This window comes from Canis lupus, chromosome 5, assembly GCF_011100685.1.
Source record: "Canis lupus familiaris isolate Mischka breed German Shepherd chromosome 5, alternate assembly UU_Cfam_GSD_1.0, whole genome shotgun sequence".
Classification (NCBI taxonomy): domain Eukaryota; kingdom Metazoa; phylum Chordata; class Mammalia; order Carnivora; family Canidae; genus Canis; species Canis lupus.
The window spans coordinates 16,417,423-16,442,342 of NC_049226.1; the positions used below are offsets into that span (position 1 = coordinate 16,417,423).

A 24,920-nucleotide genomic window follows, 5' to 3' on the forward strand; every position below is an offset into this window, starting at 1 on the left:
AGGATCCTAGGATTCGAGGAGTCCTTCAGAGCTGGCGGCCAGGAATACCCGTAAATGTTCCTGGTCTCTTGCCTGCTCATATTTCCTGGAACCAGAAGTGACTAGGGCAAATCAAACTCTGCCAGCCAGGCCTGAGAAAAGATTGCTGTATATATTTGTTTCTTTTTTGAATTTCAACCCCCAAAATATTCCAGCAAAAAAAATGGGGGGAGGTTGGGCTGGGTTTCCTTCAAGGGCATCTGCTGCCAAGGAGGATAGTGGACTTGCCCCTGCCCAGGCCCCCCCAGCCCATGGCCCCGCTGCCTGGCCCAGATGGGGAAAGACCGGGAGACGGTAAGGGGGCTGGGAGGAGGAGCGGTGCTTTGGGGCAAGAAGTTGGGCTGAGGCTGAGGGGTGGGGGGAGAGCTGCCCAAGTGCGGTCACCTTTGCTCAGTGACGGAGCCTCGAAGCTTGGCCGGGGCTGAAGGAACACACAGGTGTGGGTGAGGCAGGCGAGGCAGGATGGCTGCGGCCGACGAGCTGGGGAGGGGCAGGGCGGGGGCCTGGCCCCCTCCCTCTAACTGATGATCTGCCGGGGTCGTCCATAGCCCGTCATGCCAGCCTGGGAGGCCCCCCTGTTGCTGCCCATCTGTAGGCCAATGACGTGCTTTCCCTCCTGCAGCTGGCTCTCCGTGAATTCCCTCTTATGCTCCTGGGCTTTCCTGGAAGTGGGAAGCCAGGACAGAGACTCAGGCTGCACCTCTTCCACCGGAGTTCCGTTCCTCTGTGCTTCCGAGCCCGATCCCGTGGCCCCCGCCCCGCCCCACTGCTCCTGCTCCCTTCACCGAGCTTGCCCCTTGCGCCACGGAGCCTGGCAAGTAGCAGGGACCCACGCTCCCCGAGCCTAGCCTTCGCTTCGTACCCCCCGACTGTCCGCTTCCCCACCTCCCCGGCCTCGGCGGTGCGCCCCCGGCCGCCCCCCGCCCCCCGCACGGACATGGGCTTAGAGCACAAGGAACCCTTGCGGCCACATACTTCATAAACCAGTTGGGGTCTCCACGGTAGTGCCCATCATTCTTGGTCACCGCCAAGCTGCCCAGGGCCATCAGGGTCCTCTGCACGGCCGCCAAGTCTTTGCCTGCGAGAAGAAAGAAAGGGATGGGGATGGACTTCAGGATGGCGCATACAGGGCTCCACGGCAGGGCCCACCCCACCTCTCAGAAAGCGGGCCGCCCAGGGGGGCTGGTCCCGGGACGCACTGCCCCCCCCCCCCCCCCCCCCGCCCCGTGCGGATGGCTGGTGTCCTCTGGGCACATCCCGCCCCGGCCGTGCAGAGCTGGAGCTGCCGGGCTTCCGTCCGTCCTCGCCCCCCTGCCTCAGCCTCTGCCCTCCCCTGCCCCCTCCACCCCTTTCCTCTCTCTGTACCTTCATAGAGGTCGACGGTCTGGAACATGTCCGTCTTGGTGACCCCGTAGTCCTCCGCTGCCTTCAGGAACTGAGCCACCTGCTCCATCTGCTTGAAGACCATGGACGGAGGGTTCTCGGGGACCTTCACCGGCTTGGAGCCGTCCGGATACAGGCTGTTGACCAGCTTGCTCAGAATCTGCGGGCACACAGGCAGCTGGGCGCTCACTCGGGGGCCCACCCCGCCACTCCAGCAGGGCGCCAAGGCCCCAGCCCCCCTTCCCAGGGAGCCACTCACCACGCCGTTCTTCAGCCAGACCTGGAAGCCCAGGCGCCCACGGTCCGGGCGACCCACGTCGGAGCCGCACTGCATGACGATCCACTCCACCAGCCGCTCCTCCAGCTCCTCGTCATACTTCTTCTCAATTTTGGATTGTACTTCGCGGCTCATGCCATAGGAAGGACCCTTGTTGGCCATGTTGTAGGAGCTAAAGTGGCACAGGCCAGAGAAGGGAGGCGGTCAGAGGCTCAGAGAGCAACTGTGCTTTCACTTGTGCCAGGCAGGCCTTCCGGCTTCCAGGTGGACGCGGTGGAGCGGGGGCGGGGGGAGCACCCATCCATCCTAGACATTTATTGACCTCCCCTTGTTTCCTCGGTTTGTTTTCATGACACTGCCCGTCTGGGCCAGGCTCCTCCCCTAAGTCCAGGGAGCCTCTCTGAACTTAGGGACCAGAGACACAGGAGATCTGTGGAATCTTTGGAAGTCTAGAGCGAAGGCCGATAAACCGATTTTTGTGAACAAGCAGACAGTATTTCAGGCTTTGCAGGACATATGGTCTCTGCCATTGTAGCACGAAAGCAGCCTTAGACAAAACATAAACAAGTGAGCATGGCTTTGATCCAACAAAACTTTATTTACACAAACAAACAGCAGGCTGCATTTAGCGTAGTGGCCATAGTTTGACAACCGCTGGTCTAGAGTATTCTTTCTTTGCCAAAATTGGCCACAGAGGCACTGGAAATGCCTTCCAGAGGAGGCCACTACTGCCCCCACAAAATAAGGCAGCAGGTTTCTTTGTCCAGCCGGGGAGTGAGGTGATCTGTTGGTTCTGCCTTAAGTTACAGAGTTACCTTACCTCTCCCGCCACTTTATCCTCTAGCCCTGAAGCTGGAACTCCCAAAACCAGCTCTTTGCCAGGTCAGTTCAGCCTCTGGCCTGTAGCTACTGAAGAGGCTCGAACTCTTCCACCCCTGGTAAGGTCTAGGAAGCCAGCAAAACCCAAGAGCCTTTGGCCGAGAAGCTGCACTTCCTCAGTGGGCCAGGAGAGAGAGAGGGAGAGGACTGATGGACCCATCCATCGACTTTCCCTTGTGCCCTCAGGCTCCCGCCACTGCAGTAGCTGAGTCCTAGGAGCCAGAGTCCTCCAGGGATATCCCAGAGCCAAGAATCTGCCAGCCAGAGCATGGGGAGCCCCTCCCTGTGCAGAGCAGCAGCAGCTGCCGTCCTGGAGGCCTGAGGCTGGCCCTGCTCGGGAGAGCCCCATAATGTGGGGGGAAGGCTGCAGGAGCAGGGCCTGTAAGGTAGGCCTCTGGGCAGACGTGGCTGCTCAAGGGGAGTGTGACCTGGCTCCAGGTATCAGCCTGCGGTGGTGCCCAGAGCTCACTGGAAGAGCCCTCCGAGAAAGATACCAAATGAGGCCAGAGCCACTGCCTGGCCCTGGAGAGGTCAAAGGTCGGGAGGGAGACCCCCGGCTGAGGATGGTAGTCAGCACACTCCTCTGACTCCCTCTCACCAGAATCAGACCCTCTCCCACTCACCACTGCGGAAAGCAGAGTGAGCTGCCCTACTCTTTCTCGCCCCACAACCGACAACTGTCCTGCATTCAAGTTCCCCATCTGTGCCCAGATGAGGACCAGGACGTTCCCTATGTCAGAGGGCTGTGCCCTCAGGGAGCCCTGTCTGTGACTCCCTCCCAGAGTCGCCTCCTGGTGGTGACGGGGAGAGCCTGCGCCTGCACCACCGACAAAAACTGTTTTTCCCACCCCAGCCTCCACTCCTCTTCCAAGTCATCCCCTGAGGGAACAACAAAGGTTGAGACAAAGAGCACGAGATGGACTCATCTAAATTCCAGCTATTGGGCAACTCACTTCTCTCAGACTCGCAAGCCCCAGAGGGCTGGGCCACCCAGTTGACACCAGAGAACCCAAAAGCAGTCTCTTCTCTGTTTCTCTATGAACAGCCAGTCCCTCCCTTCCCCACCCTGCTGTGTGTCTCACACCTGCTTCCCTGCTTCCCAGCCACTGGAGGGCAAAAGACTAGCCCAGGAGCCCCACAGGTCAGCAGGGACCAGGTGACTTGGATGCAGCCTTCATCCCGACCCAGCTCAGCCTTGACCCCACCAGCCCAGGCGGGCGACATGCACCCCTGTGGTCCAGGCATCCACCACCTTCCACACTGCGCCCCACCCCGTACTCCCCACCCCACCTTCCCTGCCTCCCCCCAGACTGTGGAAGCAGAGGGCCCCTCCCCCGACCCCACCAGTTTTCAGTCTAGGAGATTCAGAGCAGACAGTTAAGCTGTCAAGGCTCATGGTGACAAGTACATGAAGTTGCAGCTCCTAGATCTAGAGACAGTATTTGGGTTTTGCTTAGAACAGGGAGGGGGATGAAATGCACCCACCCACCCCACCCCACCTTCTCCCTCCTGGTGAAGAGTTTGAAAGTGGAGGATTCTGAGAAATCCCTCTTAGTCCTCTGACTGAGACCTCCCCAGTCCCACTTTGCTGCTGCTGGGAAGAGGACAGGAAGAGGGGAAGGCCTTTCTAGATAAAGCCTCTCGGGACAGGAGAGGCAGGACAGCCTCCACTTTGACCCTCCTGCCTTGTGGCTCCTGTCAGCTTCCCCTCCCCTAAGACAGAGAGTAAAGTCCAGCTGTGAAGGGGCAGCGAGCACCTGCTCCCAGCAGGAATGCAAAAAAGCTAGCAGAACCAGGGCGTCTCTAGGACCCCTGGGCCCCCTCTCTCCTGGAAATAAAACACAGCGAATAAGAGCAAGCATGGCAGGAGGGAGGGCTCATCTAAATTCGGACAGAGAAGAGGGACCCTATGTACTGCTATCCTCTGGATAGTAACCACTGAGGGGAACCAGCTAGATCCTTCAGGAAGGGCCCAAGCAAGGCTCCTGCAGTGCCCACCGCTCACCCCTCTGCCAGCAGCGGGGTCACCTCCCATTTTCTGAGGATGGCAGGAGCCATGCATCCAGCAAAGCAGCTCTTGCAGGTCTCTGTGCCCTGCCACGCCTGGCTCAGTGGCTCCCCAGGGCCTCTCCTATGCTGCTTAGGCCCTGGGTATGCTCCCGCGGGACACTGCTCTCGGGTGCTGGTGTACTTGCACACCTCCTGGCCTCCCTGGACATCTTCCTAGATGGACACCAAACAGAGCCTTGTGTCTAAGCTCTGACACACTCCATGATGTGTCAACACCTCAAGCCCATCACCCCATAGGCGTGATGAGGGCTGAGCCCGGGGACCCCCCTCACACTCCAGTCGCCAGGTTCTCACCATCAATCCCTCTGCATCAGCGAGTCACCCTAAACATTTCAAGCAGCCTGGGGCTGCCCAGTCCCAGCGACATGGGACTCTAGCAGCCTCATCCCCCCGTCAAGGAGGAGCACCTCCCCATCTGGAGATCAGGAATGCCAGGGAGCTGGAGACCAGGACCCCCCAGAGCCCCGCCCGAGCACACCCCCTACTACTGTCAGGCCCTAGCCCACCTTCCCTCCGGCCCGGGGATCCATGCACTTACAGGGGTTCCTAGGCTCGCAGGAGGCAAAGAGCTCTCGTGTCTGAACTTGGACAGACAGGACGGGGCGCTGGCTGGGTGGGGGGTTTAAAGGGCCGCTGCCGCGGTGATGTCAGCCTCCCCCGCTGGCTCACCCCTCAGCCCCCTCCCTGCCAGAAGAACCCAGCCTGCTCCCACCCCCGGCCCCCCCAGTGACTCCACACAGGCTCCATATTTGGGGAAAGACACCAAGTCGGGGCAGTCTGCCGGGGCTGCCGAGACATTCTCTGCGTGCTTTGGAGATGGAGCGGGCGGGGCGGGGCGCGCCGCCGCGGGGAAGCGCCGGGAAAAGCCTTTTATGGACAGGACCACGAAGGCCTTCCCGCTGTCTGGACTTGGGGCTGCTCCTTCCTCACTGCTTCCTGCCCCCGAGTCCGAGGGGAGGGGAAATTCAAGGGGGTCTGGCCCGAGAGAGGGGGAAGGAGCTGGGGATCCCTCCAGCCGCCTCGTCCTCCGGAGGTTTCTGCTCCAGCTGGAGACAGGAGCTCCCTCCACGAGGACCCAGACGCGCCAGGCACATGCCTTGCAAACGCTCTCACTGGGGGCTACGGCGGGCGGCGTGGGAGCGTAAGGACTAACCTCACTTTTCAGATGAAGAAACAGGCTCAAGGTGCAACTAACGCAGGCCACGCGGGGGTCATGAGTGGGAGCAGCTGGGGGTCCCTGCCGCCCCCGCAGGGCAGGGAGAGGCTGGCAGCCCCACTCCTTCAGGGGTAGCACCCCGCTCAGGTGCAGTCTGGAGTGCCATGCGTTAGCCGGGGTGGCTCTGGGCGGCAGCGCCGAGGCCCTGGCCCCTGTCCAGAGGGTTTCTAAGGCGGGTGCTGGGCAGCACTGGGTGGGAGGCTCAGAGGCTGCTGCGCTCCCTCCCTCCCGTGGGAACAGCCCCCCCTACCCCCCCCCCCCCCCCCGAGAGCGGACTGGGCGCTCTCACTCCAGGGAGGAGACCCACTCATAGGTGGCTCGCACCTGGCCTCGGGTCTGGGGAAGGGTGGAAGGTGAGACTCCCCGCGGGGCCTCGTGGCTGCCCCCTGCGGCACCAACCCACCGCTTTCCCTGGGCGCCGGGCAGGGAGGAGCTAACACTCTCCACCGCCCACGGGACACCTTCCGGAGAGGGGCAGCTAGGCCTGGGGGTTGGGGGTGAGGGGGACGCCCACCACCTGCTAAGGCCAGAGCCCGAGACGCAGAGCTGCAGTGGCCCCCAGTGGTGTTTGCTGGGAAGAGCGGGGAGCGGGCCGGCCTCCGCTAGAGGGCAGCACACCGCCCCTTAGTTCTCAGTTCACCAGGGCCTGCCCCCCACCCCCCAATCTTGGGCTCTTAGGCCAGTTGGAACCAAGTCAACTTTCTCGGGTCGTTTCAAAATTCCCTCTTCTGGGAGCCTGCCTGCCACCTGCGCGCACTTACCCACCGTACATCACCATCATGTTCCCCGAGAACCAGCCCAGCCTGGGCCTGCCTTCTCCTGGCCACTCAAGTGAGGTCGGCGGGCACAGGCTGCACATGCAGCCAAGCTGGGAGACGCTCAGGTCAGACGCGAAGCCGGCCTGACGTGTGGGTGAGGGGCTCGGTGGGCAGAGGCTGCTGCCATTTGCCAGGCAAGGGCGGGGGGCAGGGATCTCAGCGGGGGGATGGCACTGCTGAGGCTCATTCACTGCATACTCTCTGCCCACCACCGTGCCTGGCACGCAGCAGGCCCTGGGGAGGGCCTCCAGGACTGACGCAGCTGCTCGGAGGAGAGCCGTAACATGGGCTACTCGAGGGCACATAGGGAAAAGCAAGGGGGACTCTACTTTGTCGAAAAGAGAAAGGGAGGGACGCCTGGGCGGCTCAGCTGTTGAGCATGTGCCTTCAGCTCAGGGCATGATCCTGGGGTCCTGGAATCGAATCCCACATCGGCCTCCCTGCATGGAGCCTGCTTCTCCCTCTGCCTGTGTCTCTGTGTCTCTCATGAATAAATAAAATCTAAATCTAAAAAATAAAAAAAAAAAGAGAGAAAGGCAGACCACAGGAAGCGAGAAACAGAGGGCCTGTCCCACCCCTCCTTCTCCACACCTCCACCCCGACGAGGGGGAGAAAACGGGGGACCAAGTACTGCGTCTGGTTGTTTCTTTAATCGAATGCAGACTCATTCATAGAAAACAGAAATGCAACCATAGCATGGAGACAGACATTAAACGGAGTTCTGAAAAAAGATCCAGATCCCCTCCTCCCCGCGGCCCCAGGGAGAGCTATAAAAACAAGTTGGGCAGAACAAAACACACACCCGTCCCCGAGCCGGAGCCCGACCTGAACTCCCCCATCTTGGCATCTGGACCGGACCAGGTAGGGTGATGGGGACCCAAGGGCCAGAGCGGGCCAAAGTCTCCTACGTATATACGTGTGTGTGTGATTAACACAGAACTTGGCCGAAGACGGACAGAAACACAGAAGCCAGCCCTGCGTCCTAGAGTGAGGCTGGTCCGGGGACAGCGGGGGCAGAGCGTGTCCCTTCCTGAGCCTCCTTCTAAGATAGGCACTGGGGCTCCCACGGCTGTGAGGAGGCAGGAGGAGCCGGGCGCCTTGGGGCCCCCTCCTTCACCCCTGGACATTCTTGGACAGCGTCGATGGCACTGAGAGGCCCCCAGCTGGGGCTTGGCAGGGCCGAGGGCCGGAAAGAAAAGGAAAGGGGCAAATCGATCTTTCCTTCCAATCGTGGTGCCCACATCAGTCCGGGGGCTGACGGGATAGGAAGTTGACCTCTGAATTCAGCCCCTCAGATCAAGGCGACCCTCACATGCAGGCTGACCCTTTGACTACAGAGCCGGTACCAAGCACAGGTCAGAGGGAGGAGGCACCACTGCCTGAAGCCCCTCTTAGGCCTTAGCACCAAAAGCCTGGCCCCAGCCGGCCAGCCTCCACAATCCTACACCCGCATTTCATCCTGACTGGAATGGGCAGTGATGGCAGTCGCGTACAGCCCCAAAGAGCAGTGGGGCCCTGGTACAGGACGGAGAATCAGGCCCAACCAGGCCTGGACTGGAGCTCGGGAAGAAGAAAGGGCTTGGGGTGCAGGCTCCGGGGAGGGGAAGGACGGACAGAGTGCAAGGCAGTGAGATGGGCAGGGCAACACTTCGCTCCTTCGTCCTGCAGAGGGACAACTGGAGAGCCAACAGCAGGGCCCGTGAGAGGCCCTCAACACTGAGAAGCAGCAGCAATTGGCCAACATCTGGGGTGTGGGGGGAGCAGGCCTCCTCCCCAGCAGAGAGCAGCTTCAAGGCTCAAGGCCCCCGCCATGACTGTCCCAGGCCAGGCTTGGCCTAGACCTCGCTGTCCTGCTGCTACCCACCGTGGGCCGCAGGCTGGGGACTCACACCCCCAGAGCTACGGAGGCTCCAGGCAGGGTGGCAGGAGGCCTTGGGGCCCCATGAGTAAAGCAAGGGGCCTAGCTCCTGCTAGAACACGTAGATCTTGTCCCGCTGCACGGTGTCCAGGTCGTCGTCCAGCGTCAGCAACACCTGGGGAGGGACGTGGAGTCAGGCCCAGGCCGGCGGCCGACCTCGGCCTCCACCCCACCCCCTGCTTGGGCAGGACAGTCTCACGGACCAGGAATGACCCAAACATGGCAATGGAGGACAGGAAGTGCCAGATATCGTGGTCGTCAAAGAAGTCCAGGAGGATGCAGTCGCGGTTGTGTTCCCGTGACTCGGCGGGGGTTTTCTGGGGAGGAACAGAGAGCTGCCTGTGGATGCCGCCCACCCAGGCCCGGGGCCAGACCCGCCCGCGGCTCCCTCGGCCGCCGTGCTCCCGGCACCAGGCACGAGAGCACCCTCCTTCTGACTCATCCTCACCGTCCTCTCCCACATCTAAAAACTGGCTTTTGTTACAGATTTCCCCCAGAGGATGCTGGCTTCTGCCCTTTCCTTTCACTTTTACCCTCATGCCTTGGATTCTTCTGCCGTTCACACCAGCAGAGGGTTGAGATCACCTTGAGATGCCCCCTAACTTAGGTCCCTGTCTTGGACTCTGCCCCCTGCTCCAATCTGCTCCTCCAGGCTCACTCGTTCTCCAAAGCCTTACTAGCAGGTAACCCCCACCCACCCACCCCCCACAACAGGAACCATAATGTGGGCCACGTCCTAGGAAACTCGGGGTCCTCCGTGCTCACCATGATCCCTACCCAACAAACACTCACTGGACACCACTATGTCTGGGGACCGTCTCTGCCACATGCTGAGGCCACTGATATGACAAGAACTATCCTGACTTCAGGGGTTCACAGTCTTCACTCGGCTCCCAGATTCATATATTTGTTGACCCCAAATCTGCCTCGATTAGTTCTGCCTTTGAGTCATTACTCCAGTCGCAGCATTGCTAGGCCACAGGGCCCTTTCTCATCACCCAGGGCCTTTGAGACCATGAGCAAGGTCCACCTCCTCCAGGAAGCTTTCCTGGACCTCCTGTGTCCTCTGCCCTCGTGTCCATGTCCCCTTCCTGTCTTGCCTATGCCCTTCACCTTGTGGATCATATCGCAAAGAGTAGTCCAGGAACTGATGGTCTCTCTCCTGAACTAGATTAAAGTACTTCAAAGGCAGAGGACCATGCCAGGCTTGGTTCTGATCATAGAATTGAAACCTGATTCATGGCAGGTGCCTACAAGGCTGAGGGGAGAGCCTGGCACTTCTGGCTTCAAACCCCAGCTGTGCCACTGGCTGGCCATGTGACCTTGGGCAGGTCCCTTGGCCTCTGTGAACTTCAGCTGCCTCATATGTAAAATGGGGACTTCAGGAATATTAAGGGAGAAAGCAGCTGCGAAAGAGCATGGCCGGTACTCACAAATGATGTTCGTAAAGAGAAGTGGCCATTTATTGGCTCACAACAAACTTGTGGGTGACTCCCTCACCCTCTCGGCAGGAGGACTACTCACCTGCCAGGTGCTGAGTCCCTGGAAGAAGAAGAAGAGTGCGAAGCCCCACACCACGGAGGTGCAGACAATGCAGAGCAGGGGAATGAGCTTGATCCGTTCCCCGCTGCGGAGCTGGTGGGATTGAAGAGGAGTCTGAGGGCCGGGCCCTGGCCCAGCCCGTCTCCCAGCCTGCCCTTCATGCCACTTCTCAGCATATGGGACGGATCCTTCAGGAAGCCTTCCTGGATTCACACCATCACCTGCCGTAGCTACACAGCCCACTCGTCCCACACCAGCAGCCTGGGGTCCTCACCCCTGATGTCTGACCTGGCTAGGCCTCCATGTGCCCACAGCCCCGTGCTATCAACCTGCACTGGCCAGGGGGCTCTCCTTGTGCTCGGCTCCTCTCACCCTGGACGGCAGGAGGGTCCCTGGGAAGTGCCCGGCCCTCAGAGGCCCCAGGCTGTGCAGACCTGGCGAGCCCCCCTCAACCCCTCTACACCGCATGGGGCTCTTCCCAGCTGCAGCCTGCAGCGCTACCAGTGTCATGGGCTGTTCTCTGCATATGGAAGGGGCTCAGTGAATGAGTCTCTGGATACAGCTGGAGTACAGGCAAGAGACTTTAGCCTCTCCCCTCCTCGAACTGCATCAGCATGAGACGAACAAAAAATTCCCACTGCCTCTCAATGCTACCCTGAAGCAGGTTGTGCCAATCTCCTCCCGCTGGCAGAGAAGGCTCAGCCATCCCCACTCACCTTCATAATGATGTAGAAGGCAAAGTAGAGAAGCAGGTTGCAGATGCCAATGGCCAACAAGTAGGAGGCGAAATCATTGGGGCGCATGATGAGCCCATAGGCAGCTCTGGCAAAGGAAAGAAGAGCTGGTGAAGCAGGGGAAGCCAAGGGCAAGGAAAGGGCTCTCCTTCACCCCATGTTATGCTACTATGAAGTGAGGCTGGGTTCAGAGGCCCACAGAAATTCCAGAACCCCTGGTGCCAGCATCTCTCTCCTCAGCCCCCATTTCTCACGCCTGAAGCTTAGAATGTGTCCGTGGCCCCCCAGGCAGCCAATGGCTGGCCAAGTCCCCCGCTGTCTGCCCAGCCAGGCTACCGCAGACAATGGCCAGACTCACAGCGACCAGTTGATAATGTTGCCCATAACCAGCAGCACCATGCGGTCCTGGAGGGAAGCAGAGACACGGGGACTGAGAGAGGGGAAGAGAGACAGGGAGAAAAGTGGAAGAAGGCCCAGATCAGCCAGTCCCCACCCTCCCCTGGGCTCTCAGCTATGTCCCCGCACCCCCCCACCAGCCGAGGGAAGAGAGCAGATGGCAGAGGGCTGGGGAGCTGGGCCAGTACCACGTAGAGGGGCCCGCTGCACTGCCGGATGCAGTCTGTGTAGAGCACGTGGAGGATGCGGCGGCAGATCCCGGAGTCTGCAAGAAGGAGAAGTGCTGACGGCCCTGGGACCCCTTCCACCGTCCCCTGGCCCACGCCCGCAGAGGACCCCAGGCCTTCAGAGGGCACAGCTATGCCAACCCTCATCTCATTCCTCACTCGGTGATTCTTCCAGGGCCCCCAGCGAGAGAGCAGAACCCAGAGTCTGCTGTGAGTCCAGGTCCCCTGACTCCCTGGGGCCCAGCTGCACCCCCCACCTCCCCACCCTGCCCTGGGCATGTCCTCACCCAGCTTCCAGCGGCCCATGTAATAGAGCTGTGTGCTGAGGAGCAGGGTGGCAATGATGTGAATGATGGAGAAGACTATCCAGAATGCTGTGTTTCCTTTGCCGAAGACCTGTCAGGGGCCACAGTGGACAGGGCTGAGGAGGCGCTGAGAGGAGCTCCCACAGCCCGCCCTTTCTCTGGAGGATCAGGGCTCTCCCAGGAGCCCAAAGACGGCACATCAGGGAAGGAGCAGGGATCTCTCCTCCAGGGGGGCAGAGGGACTGCATGTGCACACACACGTGTGCACCTTTAATACTTTAATATGGGGCAGGCCCAAGGGGCCAGGGGCTCACCACACCCAGCACGGAGAAGAAGATGACGATGGCCAAGCAGGCGTAGGCGCTGTAGGCGCTGGCGTTAATGTCTGGGTGCCGCTTCTGGTAGAGCTTCAGCATGCACAGCCCGGCAATCATGTACATGAACGACGTGTCTGGGTTGGGGGCATGAACGTGAACTACAAATGCATCCACTGAACTTCAGCATGGAACTCCCTGCCCAGACAATCCAAGGGAGCCCCCAAGGCCTTCTCGTGGCCACGAGCGAGCCGCTGGTGGGCTGACACCAGAACTCCAGCCCCTGACCTGGAGTTCAAATGTCATCACACTGACATGTGACTGTGACACCACACTGCCACCCCACTGGCTGGCACCCAATCTGACCTCCCCTGACAACAAGGACAATGTAGGCTGAGCACCTTAAGGTCAGGGACCACATCTCAGTGATATTCGTTTTCTCAGTTTACACATGGCTTTCCATGGAAAACACTAAACGGATGAATGCAATATCATCCAGCTGCATCCTTTCTAGAAACTAGGATGTGTATGCACACAGGAACCCCAACCCTGGCGTCTCCCACAGGGCTGAGTCCTGGGGGATCCCTGCAGGTGACATGGGGATGGGGATGGTAGAGGACCTCAGACAGGTGCAGCCAGGGAAGGAGGCCCCACTCACCAAACTGGAAGTTGGTATAGTTGGGGCAGACATGATAGCAGGCACTAAGCAACCCCTCCATCATCAGGGCTGTGCCCATGGCATAGAACAGGCCAAAGTGTTTTGGGATCCCACATTCCTATTGGGGAGAAGGGAAGGGAAAGAGGAGGTGAGGTGGGAGGGAGGAAGGGACCCAAAGGACGGACAGGAGGAAAGAGGTATGGAGCGGCTCGTGGGCTGGGCAGGGCTGGGCACTCCGGCTAGAAGAGCCTGGCGCCGAGGCATCAGTGGGCAGGTGCTCTCTCACCAGGGCGTAGAGGTCATTGCGCAGCAGGGCCCGGTTGTGGTTAATCTCTCGCTGCAGAATGATGAGCAGGAACAGCAGCCCCAGCAGGATGTACCCCAGATTGCTCAGGATGTTGTTGAAGGCGCTGGAAGGGGTGACACAGGGCGCATTGCCTTGGCCCTGCACTCTGGACTCTTCTGCCCCACCCCCACCCCGGGGCATTACTGGCAGAGCCCCTGCCCCAGCCCTAGCTCACCCCAAACCATCCTCACCTGAGGTTGCCCAGTGGGTGAGCACAGAGGAAGTTGTAGTAGCAGATGTCCTGATTCCCTGTGACGTTCACCACCTGCAGCAGGGCACAGGAGCACAGAGGGGCTGCTGATGCACCTGGCTCAGCCCAGAGCCCAGGTGAGAGGGAGCCAGGCTCCAGCCCTGCCACATCACCCAGTCCCAGCCGGCAGGACAGGAAAGTGCCACACAACGGGCACGTGTGTGCATCCGTATGCCAGGCCAGGCTTCTTTGCCACAGTCACTGGCCCCCTCACTAGGTGGAGTCAGAAATCATGAGGCATGACCGCGACAGAGGTTCTTGCCTCACAGCACAGAGAAAGGGGAAGGGAAACCAACACTTACAAAGTGCCACGGCTCTTGTTGCATGAACCCTGCAACGAGCCGGGGACGGTGTCGTCATTGCTACTGTGCTGCCCCATTTTTCAGGGAGCCTCAGTGACTTGCTGCAGGTCACCCAGCTGGTGAGGCTGAGTTAGGATCTGGACCCAGGAACCTGTGACCTAAGACCTGTGCTCACTCCTGAGCCCCAGGCCAGGAAGCTCTGCACTTGGGGCCGCGGCCCAGATGGGCAAGGGCGCTCCGCAGGGGCCCCGGGGGAGCCAGCCCTGCCCCTCACCGTCTGGTAGGTGATCACCAGCTGCACCACCGGAAGCGCATAGAAGACAGCGATGGTGGCGATGTTCCTGAGGAGAGGAAGGACAGCGGTGAGGAGGTGGCACCCGAAACCTGCCACCGCCACCCCACCCCACCAGGGAGGAAGCCCGGCCCCCTCCGCCCACTCACCAGAAGTAGATCTGGTACTTTTTCCGAAGGACGCGTTTGTCCTTGCGGGCCAGGTCGGCCACGTAGAGGTATTGCTGGGGAGAAGCTGCAGTGAGCCCTGCTTTCCCGCTGCCCCCTGGGAGATGCCCCTCCTGCCCAGGTTAGAGGAGGACAGCGAAGGCCCCCCACCCCTCCCGCAGGCCACAGTCCCGGACCGCAGGGCAGGTGGCTCCAGGTCAGCCCCTTGCTGCGGACCATCAGACTGGAAGGGCCGGGAATAGAGTCAGCTTCCTCTAGAATCTATCCTGCCCCAAATCAGCTCTTTCCCTTTGTTCTCCTACAATGTCACCCCACAGGGAGGTGCGTGGGGGCCCAAACACAGAATCTGCTTCCCATGGGAAACCCATGACTAGGGCCAGCCCCCATGGCATCAGACCTTGGTGCGAATGACATTCTTGTCCGAATCAATGTCAGTCAACGTGTCATAGTCGTCCTCCTCCACAGAGCTCATGGAGTCCAGGCGTGGCCGAGTGCCCACAGGGTCTAGGGAACGATCTGGGGTGGCGGGGAGGAAGAGTTAACCAAGAGGCACAGAACTTAAGATCTGTCCCCACCCCCTGGGGCAATTGTCACAATTACTGGGCAGTGGGAAGAGGCAAATTGTGGGCTCAGAGCAGGAGCAGAGGCGGGCTCAGGCCCAGGGAAGAGGTATCGGGTGCTCCTAAGTCCTCGAGGGGAACAAGGGTGGGTTCTGGGAAGAGGCCACCAAACAGGGACTGCTCCAGCCCTGCCCCCTCACTGAGTAGGACTCCCAGGCCAGGACGCTGAGCAGACCTGGGCCCCCAACACAAGCAACAAGGACTGAATTCGGCAGAAGTCATGCTGATTAGATGCCCGGCCGTGTGGGTTCTGAGAGGACACTGGCTTGGCCCCCACTGGGTAAAGACCCAGTGGGCTCTGGGGGGGCAGGCAAGGAGGACAGGCTGCCTCTAGGAAGAGCACCTGCTCCTGTTCTTCTCTTGTGCCTTCAGAAGCTTCCTCCTATGACTTTGCCTGACCGAAGCCCCCAGAGGCCAGGATGTGACACCTGTGCCCATGAGCCCTACCCCGGCAGGCCAGGGAACACGGGTGCTGGCAAACATGACAGCCAACCAGAACATCTGGCCTGGGGGGAGTTGGGGTGCCAGCCCACCAGCATCAAAGCCAGTGCCTGCTTATCTCAAAAGACACAAGAGCGGGCAATTATTGGCATTAGATGGGGAAGCCATGCACAAAGCATCTCTCTGGCCCTGGAGCCTACCGGCTCCAGTCAACTGCCCTGGCAGGAGCTGATTGGCGGAGCAGCGCCCCCCCCCTCCCCACATCTACCCATGGCAATGCACAGCTGCCGCATCTGGCCAAAGGGGAGGCGCCGCTTGAACTGGTCGTGCCCTTCAAAGGAAAGGGAAAGTTACCAGGAAGTGGGGCCAAGGAGGAAGGAAGGAAAAAGGAGAGGGGTAGGGAGGCAGCAGCCCCATTCCTGGCTCCAGCGTCTGGCAGAAGAGGCGAGTGCCCTTCACCACACTTCGCCCAGCCTGCTCCAGCCCTGCACCACCTGGCTCTGCCCAGCCTGGCATACTCACCCTGGTAGCCGTAGGAGAGGTCCCCAGTGCCCGTGCTATCCACCAGGCCGTCCGTAGATCCCGAGCTGTTCTCTGTGGGGAACGGCGAGTGGTGAGGCAGGTACGAGGGGACGGGGATGCTGGGGGCGGGGGGGGCCGCTGCCACTCGGCCACCCGTCGAGGTGACCGGGTTGTGAGTGGGCGGCACGACCACCGGTGCTGACACGTACCAAAGGAGCCATAGTTATAGGCCCTCGTAAGGGGAGCTGCCAGGGAAGGAGTCGGCGAGCACCCGGGGGTGACCTGCAATGAGAAATCAAGGTCCCATCAACTCTGGAAACAGGGTGTGGCCAAGCCAAGGAGAGGAAAGACACAGAAGGGCCACGGCAGCAGCAAAGAATAAGCACCTATCCTGACAAACACGCTGCGCTCCCACCACCAGCCGTGCCCCAACCTCCCACGCGGGTCCCAAAGGAAACCCTCACTGTCCTTTGTCCTCTCTACAGAAAGAGAAAGGTCAAGGAAGCGATGCATCTCAATTACCAGCGAGGACAACGAGCACCACCCGCCCAAGTCCCACCCCTGACATCCCAGTGTGTCCCCTCCGTCCCCCATTCTGGATTCCAGCTCCTCTGCCCACAGCACCTGGAGCTTACCAAGGAGAGAGGCTGAGAGAGAAGGTCCCAAGCAGGAGGGAGGACAGACAGAGAAGGAAGGTTGGAAGAAAAGGAGAGAGAATGAAAGGTTAGTAACGCCCCAGACTGTGAGCTCCTCACCCGAGGCAGACAGTGTAGCTAGCCCCAGAGAATGAATCAAGCGGCAGCCGTTAAGATGGGCATATCAGGGTGGTCCGGGCACAATCCCGGCCCCATTTCCATCTGCAGAGTGTTCTTCCCAATCTGAACATCCAGAAGCCCCCAGCTGGCCTCTCCCCCTCCAGCCCCCAAGGGAACCATCTACCAAAGCACAAAGCACACTCTGCCCTCCCTGCCCACGCCCTTCGGAGGTACCGCTTTCTGGGCAGGCTCGGTCCATGGCCACCAGAAGCGTCTTCTTCCTCTGCCTGCAGGAACAGAATCCAGAGGCAAACCAGAGGGGCAGGAAGAGGGTCCTGCCTGGACGGCTGGCCTGCCTTCCACCCTCTCCATCCCCTAACCCTGCCCTCCATCTGTGACCTAAGGCTCCTCCCAGGCTGGGGAGTAGTGTGGGGTTTCCCTGCTTGGGGAGAAGGTTGAGGGGAGGGGCTGGTTTCCAGAGGAGAGGCCCAGGGACCACCGACCTCCTATGCCCCATGATGGTGCAGAGCACTAGCCTGGGCTGGCTCAGATCCCGCCAGGCAGGCTCCCCTGCTCGCCCCACCCCAGAACAGGGGGAAGCCCAGCAGCCCCCCTTTACCTCCAGTTCTCCCAACAGGCCAGGAGGATAGTCAGCAGATAGAAGGAGAGAAATATGCCCAGGCAAAAGAGCATACCGCCAACATAGGCCTCAGCTGTGGGGAGGGAAGCAGGAGGATGAGCACATCAAATCCTGCCAAGGCTGCGCGTCACGGCACACAGGGGCCCAGCCTGAGCTCTCCCCTCTTCTTCCCTCAGATGCAGTAACCTCGTGGGGTGAACAACAGGCCGTTCCCCCAGATATGCCAAACTCTGACGTGATTCCTGTCTTTGCTCATGTTACTCCCTCTGCTAGAATTTTCTCCTCTGCTTCTTCCTTGAAAACTCCATCCTGCTTTCAAACACACTGTCCTTGCAAGCACAGTTCAGGGGCTGTGTCCTCTAGGAAAGCTTCTCTGTCTTATGCTCCCAGTGACCTGTCCTTTGCCCACTGGAGCTCTCAGCACCCTGCACAGAGAGGCTCCTGTCCTTCAGGAGCTCTCTGAGGACTACAGCCAGAGCGTAGCACCTGGCATGAAGAAGGTGCTCGATAAATATTTGTTGAATAAAGAAACCATACAGGAGAGGCAAGCTTCTTTTTCTTCCTATCACAATCCCTTATTTTTTCCAGCTTATGTATTCCAGTTTACAAAGGGCTCCATCTAATCACTCAGCAAATATTTATCGAGTGTGACTAAGGGGCCTAACACTTTCCTGCTAATTTTGTGCTAAACCGCACAACTTGGTGAGACTACCAGGACAGACCCTACTGCTAGGGACAGGGAAGCTGAGGCTTTTAGCATAGAGACAGGGCAATAGTGAGATGACACTGCTCATAAGAGGCGAAAAGAGAACCAGAACTCAGTACTTCAGAGTGTTGGTCACTGACTCTGCACCACATCACACTGGGACCCACCTCCTGGCCCTCCCATCGTGAACACTGCCAAGAGCACTCCCCCTTCCTCCCCCATCAGTGTGCCCTGTAGGCCTCCATCACCCTTCCCATTCAGAGAACACTCCCTCCCCTCCCCCAGGTCTGAGAGGAAGAGCCACTCAGCCACCCACACTCACACGTGACCGCCCGAGATACCACCACTGACAGGGTTTTCTGGCGATGCCCTTGATCAACCGGTTCATCTGGAAACAAAATGTCAAACAAGTGGCTGCCTAGAGCTTCGCTGAAGTTTGTGGGACCGGGCCTGGGAGAGTCTGGGGCCCAAGCCCTCCATCTCAGATCCACCCATCAGCCACACACAGGTTCTTCTACCTCCCAGGGAGTGGCCAGGCCCTCCCCACCACCCCTAGCCAGGCCCAGGGCACACGGTGTACCTTCTACAAAGGGGTAGAAAGGCAAGGAGCCCCCACAGGCCTGGTCTTCAGTCTTCACCACCACCACCACGTAAAAGCTGTTGCTGGGGAAGTCTTTGCGCTGCAGGATGATGACGGTGATGATGATAATGATAAAACCGTCATCATCAATCACCATCAAAATCAATCATCAAAATACACACATAATTTTACTTAGCCCTCACAAAGATTCCTATGAGATAAGTACTATCATTATCCCTACTGGGCCTTAGGGTTATACCGCCAGTAAGTGGTACAGCCAGCGTTACCTGGCTCCAGAGCTCAAACCATGACTCCGCGCTACAGCCAGGTGAGCGAATGTGTGTAAGACCCACCATCAAGGAACCCATGGGTGCCCGATTACAGTCTGGGCATCAGCCGGGAGAAAGGGGGAGGGGCCTCGCTGCCTCCTGAGGTGCAAGACTGGATCTTGTGGGGGGATCACAGGGCGCTACACTCCCTGCCCCCAGCATAGGTTTTAGCCTTTGCCACGGGCCACACAGCATCAACCGGGGCCCTTTCCCCTCTCTCAGCTATCATTACGGTGAATGAAGTAGAACTGACAGCCAGAAAGGGTACTCTGCTCTCTCCTACCCCTCCTGGTGATCGGGATGATGGTTGAACTGTCGCATATATCAGAGGGTCCCAACCCTCAGGGACTGGCAGGCCAAGACTTGGTGTTATCAGTAGGGTAGGAATAGGCAGGGATAAAGGGGCAAGGATTTGGAAAGCTCATCCCCTGGCCCATCTCCCACGGGGCCATGCACATTTCCTACCTGCACAGTGATGGCGGCCTTCTTGGTCATAGTCTGATACATGCCGATGAAGGCTACGTTGTTGTCCAGGTCATAGACAGGGCACTACAGAGGTGGGAGGGAGAGGCCGATGGGCAGGACCCGGGCCCTGGGCCTCCTCTTGAGCAGCCCTGCTACCCTCAGTAGAGGACAAAAAGGGCAGGCAACCTACCAGGACATCCTGGATGGAGATGACTGAGCAGGGAAAGGCTTTGTTGGAGGTCACCTTGACAATCACCGAGTCCACTCCCTCCGGGAACTCATACTTGAAGTACTGAGGGCACAGGAGGGCAGGGAGAGTCCCATCTCATGAGGATGCTCTCTCTGTCCCTCTACAAGGGAACAGTGTGAATCCTCTCAGCTTTGGGCAGTGGACACTCTCTGGGAAGAAAGACCCTGACCCCAAGCAACCCTATTATATCATCCCCTGCAACCTCACCTGGGCACCCAGGAGAGTGTCCAAGAGGCAAGGAGAAAAGGTGGCCACCAGACCCCATGCCTCTGCACTTGCCGTGCTGCTGGTCCCTTACCACCTCAGGGCCAGAGCTCCTATTTCCCAACAGTCCTCTCCATGGCGAGGGTACAGCCAACTGGAGACTCCCAGCAGAGTCTGCCGACCACTCTTGCTCCCGTGTCCCCACTTGTCTTCCCAGGGGGCAGCTGACACGAGAGATCTTACCTGGGGCTGGGCTGCTGTGGTGTTGAAGCTAAACTGCTCCCCAGTCCTGGAGGGAGAAGAGCCCACCCCCATGGTCATTCCCGGAGCTTGGCAAGAAGGCCAGTCCCATGGTCCCCTTGCATCTCCCTTGCCGACCTGAGCACAAAGTCGTCCATGCGGCTGACCCGGAGCTGGTATGTGGTGTTGACTGGTGACAGGGTGGACACATCCACGTAGAAGTACTGGACCTCGGACTCATTCTTGGTGGGGGGCTGGCACAGCGTTCGCTCCACCTTTTGGTAGAGGTACTTGCGCTGATACCTACAGCCCAAAGCAGAAAGGGGACGTTAGCACTGTGCCTGCCGGTAAGCCAGGCCAAGGGAGCAAGGCCCCAGTTCTTCTTCTCTGGTTTCCATTCTCCCCACTCCTACCCTGGCTGGGCTGACAAGCTCCAGGCTTGTCTGGCCTGGCTACTGAGCAGCCCCCTGGTTCAGGGAATGGGGGAGAGAAACGGAGGGGCTCCTGGGTGGTCTGAGACCCCAAATGAGGCCCTGGGGGAGGCTCTGGGCATGGCCTGGCCTCGACCTACCCCCCTCCCTGATCCCCATGTCCTACTCACAGCCCTCGCAGGATTAGGGGCACCTGGAAGGACACCACAGCTTCCTTCTGGCGGACCACAAACAGCAAAGGAGCCCCCTTCTGCTTGTTCAGGACATTCACGGACACACGCACACCTTCTGTCTGGAGAATAACATGGAAACAGCCCTCAGTCAAGCCTGTAGGGACTCTACTTCCACTACCTGGGACACATGGCTCCAGAGACAGTGAGCGCTGCCCTTCATCGTGCCAACTCTGACCCCATCTGAGTCAGGCTGGGAAGCTAGCTGTGCCCCTTCTTCCACCAGAGCAGGCCCAGTCTGCAGGAGGGATTTGCCCTGAGTTCCAGGAGGGGTCCCTGGACGAGGCCCCATCCTGGCTGGCAGGTACGTATGTGCAGGACAACGGGACCCCCGCCAACTTGAAGGCCTCACTTCCCAACAGGAAACATAAGGGAGGCCTCGGGCATCCCCAGGATACCCCACACCTATCCACGTCCACAGGATATACACGCACAGGGCCACAGGAGACCAAGAAGGGTTCCTCAGTTTTCTTCCTTGTGAGCCAGGAAGCTCCCATTCAACAATTCCCATCCCCCAATCTGGGGACCAGAGCCAGGAGGGTTGTGGGGAAACAGAGATCGTTGAAAAGTACGAAAGCCAAGATCTGACCAAGGGCTAGCGCTGCTGAAAAGTCACTTCACACCACTGAGCCCCAGTGTGCCCTCTGTATGATGCACACCTTCTCACTCTTCACGCATGGAGCAGAGTATACAGAACGGTGGGAGCTTCAAGAAAATCAATCCGTCAAACCTGGTGATGCTTGTTATTGTGCTGCTGAGACCCCCACCCTAGGGCAGCATTTCCCAGAGGGGCAGAGACCATAAGTCTCAGGTTGACCCCAGGGATGGGGAGAAGGAAGAAAGGACTCTAAGCAGGAGGAAAGCACACTTCAGAGACGTAGGGCTCTGAAGGCAGACCCTGGCCTGTCACGGGAGGCAAATCTCTGCCCGTTCTGAAAAATAATCAGGCTCCCAGGCTCAGCTCTCCCACGCCTTAGTAAATCCAATCCTGGAGAGCTCAGGGCAGCGGGGATAGTGCCGGGCGGCCTGAGTTCTCCAAATCTCAGCTCTGCCCGCGGTCGAGACTGTGGATCTAGCTACAACCATGTTTAACACATGCTGGGGGAAGAAATGAAAGAGAAAGTCAGGGCGAGGCAGATTCCCCAGAGAGAAACTTCCTCTCTCCTCCCGTCCAACTAGAAGTTGGGTCTCGTCTCCACCACGCCGGATGGTGTGCAAGGCCGGGGGCAGGGGGCAGGGGGGCCTTCTAGGGCACATCTCCCCGGGGAGCCTCAGCCTGCACTCGGCTGGGCAGAGCCTCCGGGCGGCCGGCTCCTGTCCTGGGGGTTTCCTGCTCCGCCGGCACCCACCCCGGGGGCTGCCAGACTCAGGGTGCTGGGGAGGGGCAGGCGGGGAGGAGGGGTCAGCAAGAACTCGGGGACGCGACAACTTCAGCGGCGGCCGGGCGGGAGCTGCGGGGAGCGCAGCGCGGCTCTGGGAGGGGGACCCCGCCCCCGGCCCCCGCCCGCCCCGCCCGCGCCCCCGCCCCCGGCCCCGCGCCCCCGGAGCTCCCCGGGGCTCCTCACCCGGTTGCGAGTCACGGTGTGGTTGAAGGTGTAGATGTTGACCAGCTCGCCGTTGACCTCGTCCGCGTAGGTGCGCTCGAACTCGGCGTCTTTCTGCGAGACGTTCTTGGGCCCCAGGGCCCCCGGGCGGCCGCCGGCCGAGGCCACCAGGAGCGCCACGAAGGGCAGGGCCGGCGCGAACATGGCCCCGGCGAGGCGGCGGCGGCGGGGGCGGCGGGCGGCGGGACGGCTCCGGGGCGGGCGGCGGCCGCGGCCGCAGCTTCCAGCATCTCACCAGGACCAGAACTTTAACCCCGGCCCGAGATTAGGACACGTCCCCTCCCCGCAGCCGCGGCGGCGCTGGCGGGGGCCCGGCGGGGAGGGGCGCGGGGGGCGGGGGCCGGGGCCGGGGCCGGGGCCGGGGGCGGGGGCGGGCGGGCCGGGGGCGGCCGGTTGCCGGGAGGCTGGGGACGCCGGCGGCGGGGAGGGCGGGGCGGCGGCGGCGGCGGGGGCGGCCGCGGAGGGAGGGGCGGCGGGCGGCGGGCGGCGGGCGGCGAGGGGCGAGGGGCGGGGAGGGCGGCGGCGGCCGGTGGCCGCGGGGCCAAAGCGGCGCGCTTCGCGGGGCGCGGGCCCTTTAAGGGCGGGCGGCCGCGGCGGCCCCGGGGCTCGCGGCTCGCGCGGGTGTGCGGGGCCGCGCGGCGGTAAACAGCAGGACGGCCGGTCCGCCCGCTGACGTCAGGGGAAACTGACACAGATTTAAAGGGCCGAGTCCCGGATTGCGCCTTAAAGGGGCCGCGGCCCTCCAGCGGGAGCCGCCTCTGACTGCCCTCCCGCCGCCGCCTCCTCTTTCTTAATCCTGCCGGTCTCTGGAAGCTCACCTTGGTTGGACCAGGCGGATGTTTCCGGGAGGGACCTCCAAGTGTTGGGTTCTTGTTGACAGGGCCTTCTTTGCTCGAACCTGAGAATTCACCTCCACCCCCACTGCCTTTACCATCCTCCATCCCTGGGCCATTAAGAAAGGAAGAACTGAATTAGGAGACAGGCCGGACGCCTTCCCGGCGGCGGCGGCGGAGGGACGGCCGAGGCAGAACAACAGAACCTCTGGACAGTCTCACCCGCCAGGGAGGCCCGGATGCCTGCAGGGCTCCCTCCCCTTTGCAGAGGCAGCTAAAACGCTCACGGCAAGTGAGTGACTTCCAGTGTAAATTGCGGAAAACTTTTCTACAAAATATTTTGGCCTGTGTTTCAAGAAGTTGAAAGAGCTTTTGATTCTCTTTGACAGACTAATTCCACTTTCGGTACTCTATCCCAAGGAAATAAATGCAGATTAAAAATGCGTAAGCAGTCATGCTTATGACTGCCATATGTGTAATAGAAAGCATAAAGGAAACAGCCTAAGCGTCCATAAGGAGGGAGTGGCAAAGGTGCTATTACCATGAAGCCATCGGAAATGATGCTCAGGACTTTAAGGAACATGTAAGCAGGGAATTCACAATATTACACTATATCAACGAAAACATAGGCATGCAAAGAAAAGCGTTGAGAAATCTTTGAATTACGGATGATTTTTAATATGGCATGTACCATTTTCTTCTAATTTCAAAAGTATAGATAGGTACCACTAAGAAAAGAAAAAAAAAAAAAACACTGGATTGTGGGTGGCTTCAGAATGTTTTCATACCTTTTAAAAATTTATGAATTTTCTATGACGTACATGGACTTCTTTTATAAGACAAATTCGAGATGTTTAAAGAAAAAAATATATAACATGGCCACTTCTGAAATTGTCAGACACCAGATGAAGCCACTTGGGCCAGAGGCTTGTGAGAATTCTTTAGCTCACAAGATTCCAACAGCTCCAGCTCCTGTCCCTGCCTTATTCTCTGGGCTTCTTTCCACTGAGGACTAATTTTACCTCACTGGCCAATTATATTTATTCATTCCTGCAATAAATATTTAATGGGCACCTACTATGTGCAGGTACTGTTCTATTTATACTTGGCAAATGGTGTGTGCAAGAATTAGATCTGGCCCCCTGCCCAAGCTTTTGTACTTGAGAATGATGATCAGAAGCAGGCTGCAGGGTCTGGAAAACCCTAGAAAGTCAGACCAAAGGGAACCTTAGCAGACTCCTGGACTAAGCCCTCATTTTACAGACAGGTAGAGTGAAATCCACAAAGGGTCAGTCCAGAGGAGATTACCAGATTCCAGCATGGTCTAGACAAACCAAATTGGAGGACCCTCAGAGCAACAGGAAGAATTTTCATTATAAGCCCATGCAGTCAGCAGCCCAGTTTGGACAGCTAATGTAGGATTTCCACATTCCAAGTGAACTTCACTTTCTCTCTCATGGTCACCTCCTCCTCAACTTGCCAGTAAATCTGGAGCTCTAAGAAGTACTCCCACTCTGAGCTTGCAGCTCCCCATTCAGCCTGATGTAATTTAACTGGTTTCAGGAACTTTCCTGGGTGCTGTGAGAACCACTGGTTTAGAGTCTCAGCTATAGGCTGGGACTGTACTGAATGAGCCCAGGTTGGGGGCATTCCAACTCTAACTCTTAGGCTTTGGGGCAAAATGTGCCCCCAGGCCTGTTTTAATGTGCATATCCAGACAGACTCACAGTTGTTGAACTGGTCTCTGGAAGTGCAGCCTAGGAATCTGGGTTTTATAAGTACTCCAGAAACTTGATATGCACAATTCATTTTGAGAACCACTGCTCTGGGGCAAGACAACTGGGACTGGGACTACTGGTATTTGTTTGCTCCCTTTCTCCTAGCAATATCTTAGGAGAAATCTATCTAAATAAACCCAGAAGAGATCCTTCCCTTTT

At 59.2% G+C, this 24,920-nt stretch overlaps 2 protein-coding genes and 1 long non-coding RNA gene across 3 annotated transcripts; 1 reads left to right on the plus strand and 2 right to left on the minus strand.

Annotated features, from left to right (window-relative positions):
* Positions 1-132: 132 nt before the first annotated feature.
* On the minus strand, positions 133-5,340 carry TAGLN (transgelin). The gene is made up of 5 exons (XM_038536042.1): positions 5,187-5,340; positions 1,682-1,871; positions 1,405-1,582; positions 1,015-1,117; positions 133-701 (listed from the first exon to the last, which is right to left on the minus strand). The coding sequence occupies exons 2-5, from the start codon at positions 1,859-1,861 to the stop codon at positions 557-559; spliced, it is 606 nt and encodes a 201-aa protein (XP_038391970.1). The 5' UTR covers positions 1,862-1,871; positions 5,187-5,340; the 3' UTR covers positions 133-556.
* Positions 5,341-7,310: 1,970 nt separating this feature from the next.
* SIDT2 (SID1 transmembrane family member 2) lies at positions 7,311-22,329 on the minus strand. The gene is given in 28 exon segments (XM_038536043.1): positions 7,311-8,715; positions 8,804-8,917; positions 10,125-10,235; positions 10,859-10,964; positions 11,235-11,281; positions 11,461-11,537; positions 11,787-11,895; positions 12,119-12,255; positions 12,777-12,894; positions 13,063-13,186; positions 13,314-13,387; positions 13,949-14,015; positions 14,116-14,189; positions 14,531-14,649; positions 15,717-15,788; positions 15,926-15,944; positions 15,946-15,998; positions 16,352-16,363; positions 16,706-16,758; positions 17,091-17,184; positions 18,140-18,205; positions 18,398-18,497; positions 19,192-19,275; positions 19,382-19,483; positions 19,889-19,934; positions 20,024-20,188; positions 20,487-20,608; positions 22,112-22,329. Coding segments are annotated over 28 exon segments (2,511 nt in total). The 5' UTR covers positions 22,295-22,329; the 3' UTR covers positions 7,311-8,652.
* On the plus strand, positions 22,067-24,061 carry LOC119871805. Its single transcript, XR_005359206.1, has 2 exons — positions 22,067-22,181; positions 23,031-24,061. It is a non-coding gene; the product is annotated as an uncharacterized LOC119871805 (long non-coding RNA).
* Positions 24,062-24,920: the final 859 nt, after the last annotated feature.

Coding starts and splice junctions, on each gene's coding strand:
- TAGLN (XM_038536042.1), bottom strand. CDS start 1,861: ATGGCCAACAAGGGTCCTTCCTATGGCATGAGCCGCGAAGTACAATCC. Junction 1,583..1,681: donor TCTGGCTGAAGAACGGCGTG/GTGAGTGGCTCC, acceptor GTGTGCCCGCAG/ATTCTGAGCAAGCTGGTCAA. Junction 702..1,014: donor GACCCCAACTGGTTTATGAA/GTATGTGGCCGC, acceptor TCCCACTTCCAG/GAAAGCCCAGGAGCATAAGA.